This window comes from Festucalex cinctus, chromosome 12 (assembly GCF_051991245.1).
Source record: "Festucalex cinctus isolate MCC-2025b chromosome 12, RoL_Fcin_1.0, whole genome shotgun sequence".
In the NCBI taxonomy this organism is placed as follows: domain Eukaryota; kingdom Metazoa; phylum Chordata; class Actinopteri; order Syngnathiformes; family Syngnathidae; genus Festucalex; species Festucalex cinctus.
Window position 1 is genome coordinate 12,855,415 of NC_135422.1, and position 9,057 is coordinate 12,864,471.

The 9,057-nt window shown below is 39.9% G+C and overlaps 1 protein-coding gene across 1 annotated transcript; it reads right to left on the bottom strand.

Moving 5' to 3' along the window:
• Nucleotides 1-2,596: 2,596 nt before the first annotated feature.
• marcksb (myristoylated alanine-rich protein kinase C substrate b) lies at nt 2,597-6,374 on the bottom strand. Its single transcript, XM_077539570.1, has 2 exons — nt 6,041-6,374; nt 2,597-4,062 (listed from the first exon to the last, which is right to left on the bottom strand). Exons 1-2 carry the CDS (start codon nt 6,134-6,136, stop codon nt 3,490-3,492), a joined length of 669 nt encoding a protein of 222 aa, XP_077395696.1. The 5' UTR covers nt 6,137-6,374; the 3' UTR covers nt 2,597-3,489.
• Between the last annotated feature and the right edge of the window lie 2,683 nt (nt 6,375-9,057).

Genomic DNA, 9,057 nt, shown 5'->3' on the forward strand with positions numbered 1-9,057 from the left:
ACACTACCTAGTATCTACTGTATACTGCTTTAATGAGTTTGCCATGTAAAACGGGTGCCTTGACTCAATAAATTTTTGGAAACACTGAACTAGGGTGTACGTTATAATTCTAGACTGGTGAGTATGATGTTGTCATTTTGGTTTCCTGGAAAGCTTCACGTTTGCATGTGTGGGGCAGACGAAGCGTTGAGATTAGCGGCAACACAACCGAGTTGGCCACGAATGTAGCCAAAAGTGGCATGAACAGAAATATGATGTAAAGCACGCCCTGCTTTTGCGGCCGTCACACGGCTGTGGTTAAGGCCGGGGCCCAGGAAGCGGATTGTGTGCAGGGAACATGGGCGTGTAGCTGTGGGTGGATATAAACATGTCGGATGCATTTCCTGCAATTTTCAAAAACACATTTTTCGGCAGGAGTGTTTATCTGTATTTATTCTTTTCACGCAAATACGATCCTGACATGACAGTGGCTAGACGAGAGCATCTGCGACCTCAGACACCTTTAAAAATATTTCAACACAAACACTGTAATTTATGATCCCCAAAACTATAGGTTTGTACTCTAAGTGAATCGACTATTATGAAATGTGCCTTCATAATTGTGTTCGTCTCACTGCTGAGAAAATGTCAACACATACTTGAAGCAATAAACATAAACCGTCAAAAGAACCCTGGTCCAACGCCCGAGGTCAAACAAAAGTGTGCGGTGTATTGCAGAGTTTACCCACCTTTTTCAATCCAAAGCATATATTTTACATAACAAAAATCTTTCGACACACCACCAGACAAAAATGGCACAAAAATTATATAGCTCATTCCACAAGTGGAGGACAATTTATGCATGAACATTTTGGGGTCAAAAATTACTTTATTTTATTTTTAATAAGATGAAAACGACCGACGGCATTCAAAATGTGCAATCAAAAATGATTGTGGCCCATCGATTACCTTTTTTTTTTTTTTGAGACATTTATTGGTAAATAGTAGAGACATACACGCCTTTCATATGGTTTATCTAGACACATAAGTAAATACTGTTGTTTTTTGTTGTTGTTGTTGTTTTGTTTTGTTTTAGACCTGGCAGTGGCTTGAAATCAGCTTTTGGCCTCTTTTTTTATGAATATTTTGTTTTTACTATTTGCCAAATTGCTGCTTGTGATGAAGTCTGCTCCCACCAAGCTCTTGTATCTCAGTTTAACTCGCAAGTCAAAGCAAAAAGTCACCAGCTTGTGGCTTCAGAAACTCGTGAATCAGTTCACTCGGAAGTCTAACTGTAGTTACATGTACTGTCGTTTGATTCTTCCAGCTCACCCATCAACAGTATATTTGATTTGCCATATCCATATGTTTCAGAGTTCAACCATGTAACAGATAAACAAGCAAATGACAAAATATATTTGGAAGAAAAAATATTGCTCAATATAGAAGATTTAGTTATATATATATATATATATATATATATATATATATATATATATATATATATATATATATATATATATATATATATATATAGATAGATAGATAGATAGATATATACGAATTTAACTTTAGTGTTACTCAAAATATAGTTAGGCTCAACAGTAGCCTACATGCTAGATGTGTCACCTGCTATGCTAAGTTGCTAACTTACGGAAGCAGTACAATAAGCAAAAGTTCAAGACCAACGAGTCTTTTTCTGATAATTTGAGTAATAACGTTGCGTTTGTTTAGGTAACACGCCAACGGCTGGGGGAAAAAAATGTAAATATGAAAAATAGAAGGGGGAGGCATACCCTAGCTAGGTCTACCCATGGTTAGAGCAATTAGCTTGATGTCGTTTCATGTTGCTCACGGATTTTCTGTTGGATTGCGTGTACATTAAGACAACTTCTACGCATCTCTATAACTTAAAATATGTCGACAAAACAAAATGTTTTCATTATAAGTTGTCTTCACACTTTGCCACTAAATGATAACGAGCCTGCTTTCCTCCATCTTACCCAACGAGGGCACTGTAGGGCAAAGAATCCAATCCTGAGACTGGTTGTTTAGCACGATCTGAAAACGACTTGTGGTTCTGGCTTGATCTTAGATCAGTGTGTTCTCCCAACGCTTGCATGGGGGTTTCGACCTTCTATTACAAAACATGCAAGTCAGTTTCATTGAAGTCACTAAAATTTGTAGAAATTTATAGAAGTTTTCCATATTTATATTTCCGAAATTGTTAAATTCATTAATTAGCTCTTTAACATGTTCAGTTTCTTCACATAAATTCCATTAATTATAAGTTTCAAATTAAGTTTATCAAATTTAATAAGCATGCATGAATCAGGAAGCCCTTCAAATTTATCAGAAACTGAGAAGTAGACATGTCAAAAATGGTTGGTGACACCTATCTGAAGGGTCTGGGTTTGAATATCTGACATTGTGGAATTTGGTGTTCTATGTGACGTGCAAGGTCACCAGAAAGCTACGTTGTCTGTGAATGAGTATGACTGTTCATTTGTTAATATGTCCCAGCTCACCAGCTGTTTACGGCTCCAACTCTTGAGGAGAAACTATAGAAAATGGACGCCAGCATTTAAAATACATTAACAGTAAAATGGACTGAGAGTGCCAATTCACACTTTCCTTTATTCTTCAGTGCTCACAGAAAAGTCAACACCTAAATACCATGTTGTAGCCAATGTTACATTCAATCTTTATGTACAAAAGAAGGAAAAAAATGCCCTACCTAAAACATACTACTCTAGAGATGAAGTGTTATATAATCATCACAGCTTGAACAGGGTTTTTTTTGTTGAGTTTTTTTTTTTTTTTTTTGCTTAAAACATCTCCCAGTTTTATTCGGTCTTACAAATGGTGGGAAAAAAAATACAACAACAAGAAAACAGTCATTTACAATGGGTTAAAAATGTCATTTAGGTACATTTCAGTCATAAAACCAGCAATATCAAAGTCTATACAACGTGCATGACTACAGTTTGTAAATGACGGACTCTAAAACGGCAGAGTAGGAAGTGATGAGCACCTATATTATTGTTGAATAGTTTGGTTGCTTAATCTAGTTCCGCAGAGAGGGGAACGCTTGTGGTCCACGCAGGAGTTGTAAACAACGACATTTTGTTTTCACACTCGGCTGAGGGCTTTTTTCACTTTTTTTTTTGTTTCGTTTCGCTGCACAAGCACATGCACAGCTTTAGCTGCTACATCCAATTAACCCAGCACCAAATACTTGAATTAAATATGTCAGCATGGTGTAGAAAAAAGAAAAAACATTCGAGCTCACAGTCGCACGTTCACCCAAGAATGCAAACACAGGGTCAGGGAAGCGCCTCCCAGATCCTACACTGCAGTCATTATGGATGAAATGTTAAAAAAAAAAAAAAAGTAAACAGACAAACAAAATTATAAAGAAAAACAAAATCCCTGGTTTCAGTCAAGTCCTCGCATTCGTTCAGATGGGCTCCATGGGCCTCCTTCATTCCGGCGTGTACTTCAGTAGAATTATTCAGCAGGGGTGGCGGGGGCCTCTGGACTGGCGGCTGCGGCAGCTTCGGGTTCGGCTGGTGAAGAAGCCTCAGCTGGTTTCTCCTCCTTCGCCACCTCGTCGGCTTTGGGCTCCTCTGGCGCGGCCGCTTCCTTGGCCTCCTCATTGGCCGGCGCCTTCTCCCCTTCGGCCTTCTCCACCTCCACCACCGCCGCTGCGGCTGCCGCCCCTTCCTCCTGTGCTGGCGCCTTCTCCCCTTCTGCCTTCTCTCCCTCCACCTTCTCCTCCTCTTCGGACTCCTTCTTGGTCTTCTTAAAAGAGAACCCGCTCAGCTTGAAGGAAGGCTTCTTGAAGGAGAAGCGCTTCTTCTTTTGCTTGCCTTCCTCTGCCGTTTCCTCGGCCTTGGCAGCGGCCTCGCCGTTTGTGGCGGCGCCAGCAGCCTCTGGCTGATTCTCAGCCTCATCCGCCTTGTCTCCGTCCTCCTTGGGTGTCTCTTCGGTGGGGGTGCTGCCGTTAGCCTGGACGTCGGCCTTGCTGGCCTCTTCAGTTGCCGGGGAGGCGTCGCCGTTGGTTTTGGCGTGGCCGTTCTCCTGAAAGAGGAAAGCATAAGAACTGAATTGGCTGACAAAATGTGAGCCCTACGACATACACTGAAAATCCGTAAGTAGTTGAAAACCACCAAAAGAAAAAAAGGTTTGTAATTGACTACAGATGCCATAAAATGGCAGTAAGCTTTTTTTTTCCCCGTTTGGCAAAGATTATTACTCGATTGGTTTTGAGTAGATAACTGAGGCTACATCCCTACAATGATAAAATGACCATTCTGCTGGTTTCAGAGGCACCTTTACCTATTAATCGACAGACAACTAATTTTAATTAATTTAGTTTCAAGACCTGTTTAATTTAAAGTTCACCAAATCCTCAGAATTTCAGCCTCTCAACAGTAAATATTCTGATGATTTCTGCAGTCCTCCATGAAAGACTGATTTTCTTTGTGTTGAATCTGTTACTTGATTAGCATTTTTGCACATTCTCTGACATGTCATGGAACAAACCAGAAACTGAATCAGAATTTCTGTCTGTGCTTTTTCTACACTGTCAAACAAAGTAAAGCCAATTTTTTTTTGAAAAAAGAAAAAAACCCAAAGGAAATCAAAATGTGCTTTTTTAATCTCAATCACCAAAATTACAGATTAAGTCATTATTAAAATGGTAGCTAGTTCGACGCCCCCACCCCCAACCCCCTTGTTTTTGTTTTTTTTTTAACAATTACAAGGCATGTAGTGGTGTGCTTTCAAGTAATAGTATCGACCTGAGGCCAGGTTCACTGATACAGATTCTTGTAATAATTACGGCAGATACACTATCAATTGTGTGACACTGATAGACACCAGCATTGATGATATCAACTTTGTTTTTGTACTGATGGATATCAATGTCTGTGCTGGCTGGCATGGATAAAAAAATAAATAAAAATCAACAGTTCCTGGTATGGATCTGTTATGGGCAACAACAATCAATACCAAAGCCTTAATGTTGACACAAATGGTTAAAAAAAATGCAGTATTAAAAAAAAAAAAAAAAAAAAAAAAAAAAAAACGTACATTAATTTGTGACGTGATCACTTTGACAAAATCATATGTCCTGGTCTGAAACTAATTAATTAGCCAAAGGTATGGGGGAGGAGGGAAAGCTCTTGAAGGTCAGAAACTTTCATTCAAATTGAATAATGACATGGCATCCACCATAATTATCTGCATCATCACCAAAACTCGCCACCGCTTTGGAATTGAATTCAAACGCCAATGCTTTCGACCAATAGGAAAAAAGCCAGTAAAGCCGCAGCACATCTGTTGCTATGAGAGTGACGACAGATTCCGGAGTCTCGACCATTTTCGCTCGCAGTACCGCCTCAGCGCCTCTAGGAGGAGATGGTGGGCGTTTAACGTGGTCGAGGCCCGACCAAATTACGTTTTTAAGCTTTATCCTCTTAATTTTAATGATCATAAAAATCGTTTAAAAAAAAAAAAAAAAGATGGTAAAAATCTACCCTCTGGTGGGATGTGCGAGAATATTAAGTAGTATTTGTGGTATTTGGGGGAGAGTGTGGGAGACAAAACGTGGTTCTCCTCCATGAATCTGGCAACAAAGGCGTGGCGTGGATGAAAAAATGGCTATGCCAGCAGAGAAAGACCCCACGTTGAATATTTTAAACACAATGAAACGCGTGGAAAATGCTCCTAGTTTAAAAAAAAAAGAAAAAGAAAAAAAGAAAAGACAAAGGCTTTCGTCCGATACAATCAATTTAAAAGCAATTAAGCATCATAATGCTTAAATCTATTTTTTTTTTAAATAATAATAAAGCATATTGTCCAAATAACTGATCGTCGGCGTGTATAGTATTTTAAACAAGTGGCGTTCAAATATCTGAGGAAAAAGTGGGAAGATTACACAACGTGGTGGTCACTTTCTCCTGGATGCCGGTGAGCCCACACATGAGCACGCCATTGACGCAACACATTGCCCCCGTCGCAATTAACACTTTAAATAATGTACATTGAATATTACCTGGCCATTAGTCTTGGCCGTAGAAGCCGCAGCCTCGCCGGGCTTGTCCACCGCGGCTTCCTCCTTTCCGGCGTTTTTGGAGATTTGTGCTCCCATGCTCGTTCAACAAAGGGAACCCGAGCGATGAAATGAATGAACAAAGACCGCGGACGCTTTTTTCCTTCCCTCACGAAACAATGAAAACGGCGACTTCCTTTTCCGAGCAAGGCTATAAAGGGTACCCGAGTGGCGGCGTGGAGGATTTTAGCCGGTAAAACGTGTTTGGAATAAGGGAGAACAATCGCAAACGAAATCTCGTTTCGCTCTCTCTCTCCCCCTTTTTTTTTTTTTTTTTTTTTTTTTTTTTAATAGGTCGAGTGGAGTTTGGAAAGCGGAGAAATTGGCCCCGCCGCGAATGAGATGCGCCGGAGTACAACGCCCAAGTCGACAGATGAATGGACGCCCGGTGTGATGACGTCACGCCCGGCCAATCACAAAGCAGGCAGCCGAGCACGCTCGCGAGGGGGGCCATCTTGGAGCGGGCTAGAGGAGGACAATAGGAGGGACAACAACATGGCTACATGCACACAAACTTCATAGTCACTTCACTGCCAGTGTGGACGCTCCTTTGATGTTTTGTTTGTATCTTTGTAGTTCATAAAATCATATATTTATTATGTGAGGCGAAAAGGCGAGTGTTTTTCTTAATAGTCAATAGTCACACAACACAAACAGGCCTATTATGGCCTACTATGACTACTACTACTAGTAGTAGTACAACTAGTCTTTACCATTCAAATTAAATCATTGTATATTAGTGTATTATATTAAGCGATCGCTAGATATATGCAGTATAGGACTGCAACCGGGCCGTTCCCGAATTCGAGGACATATGTTGCCCACTTATAAAATTTAAAATAATCAATTCTCAAAATACAATACCAATTTATAGGGAGAGATTAACAAAGGGAGCTACTCCGCATGAACTCATAAAGATAATTGTAGTGAGATTGTCCTTCAGTGTGAGGTGTTTTAAGAGTGGTTTTGACCTGATGGAGTTTGACACGGGTCATGTTGACAATGTTTTATATTTTCACATTTCAACCAAAAATATTGATGTATGTGAGGAATGCTGGCTACTCTCGAGTCATTTGACATGTTTTGTCATTAGACCTGTGATGTGAACGGAATGTAGCCAACCATAGAAGGTAAATAAAACAAAACATGTCGTATATAATGTTGTTGTTGTTGTTTTTTGCATAAGAGTGGTTTCCTAAGATATCAAGGGACATTTTCCAAAGCAAGTCTTATGTGTGTACCAGGCCTTAATCATATTTTCAAAAAAATGACATTGAGTCTTTTTTTTTTTTTTTTTTTTATGTGTAGTTAAGTTTGTTCTTGGCTCGTAGCGCAGCGGCTAAATGTCTTAAATTTAGCATTGATTTGCAACACTGCTAAATCAAATTAAATGTTCTTGACTAAAACTTAAAGGATTTATTTAGCACAATAACATATGTTTTTCCAGTTGCATAGCAAGCAACTGAGCATCCCCAAAGAGTTTGCGTCAAGCGCAGCAAAATATATGACAAATATCTCATAACAAATGTAATGTTGATCATTGAGCTGGACTAAAATTACACATTATTACCTTTTTTGCACAAATGAATGATTTTTATTTATTTTTTTATTAATACTGGTGCCTAAATTCTCCTCCAAATTGGGAATGACATTAACAAAATTGAATTTCAGATCATACACATTCAGGGAGGCATTTGTAGTTAGGAAATCTTTTTCTTATCAGGCGCCATTTCATTTTTTCTAAAGTCCTACACTAATGATAAACGTATGACATATGCCCACCACTTGCTTCTTCTTGCATAATAGCATCTTATCTGCTTGTTGCAGCTGGAGCTTCCCAGTGACCCATATCTAATGAGTTCACGCTGCTGCCTGACCCAGCTAGCCCGCAGCACTCGGACACCACCGGCAGCACCCACCATCACTACGTGACCCACATCTCCATGGTAACAAGTCCAAAATGGCACCCGGCACATCGAGAGCTCGCAGAGGAGTGAGAGTGAGTTCACGCAGATAAACGGTGTAGGATTAGTGTGACTTTTCTGCACCCGCCCTGCCGCTCCACTCTGCAGGCGAACTAGGCCACACTTCATTGTTGTCCTATCGTGATGACATGCAAAGCTGCCATTTTCACGCCGCGCTGGCGCTGCCATGTGAATATGTAAACTCTGAGCGGTTGGGGGGGGGGGGGCAAAGCCAGTCGAGATTGGGATGTTTGACGCCCAGACTGCTGATTCACATCTACATGAATTCTGCCTGTGTGCATGCAAGATGAGTCTTAGGCACGCTACTACCTAAAAAAAAAAAAAAAAAAAAAGTCAAACCCAAAATCATGGTTTTTCAGCCAGACAGTCTATGCACATCTATCAACCTTTTTCAACAATTATAAAGGTGTTGAATTAAAACAAAAAAATATATAGGCTGTGTTCAAAATCACTCCATATCAACTCTATCAACAATACTTAGAGGAGTTAAAGTCTACACACCCCTGTTCAAATGCCAGGTTTTTGTGATGCAGAACACTTATTTTCCATTATTTTCCAATTTGTCATTCAAAACTTGCTGAATTTGTTGATAATTTTACCGGCATTTGAAAAAGGGTTTGTCAACGTGTCAAATCTATTTCTGTTACTTCCATGAATGGATCGCAGAATTGAATTGCTGACGATTTAAAAGAATTCATATTATCCACATCCTTTACTGTACACCCAAGACATTGGCTAATTAAAAAAAAAAAAAAAAAAAAAAAAAAAAAAAAAAAAAAACATTTGCCCTGGATTTGGTCACCCCAAACCAGGGCAAAGTTGGGGAGGGGGAATGAAGATGGGAGGGGTCTGCTTCCCGTTGTAGCCTTTAATTAGCCGAATTAACTGTCAGTCAAAACTTCCACCCTCAAGCACGGCCTACTTTTTTAAAAGTAACTGCTCATCACATGATGTCTTTTCAGCGCTGAAACATTG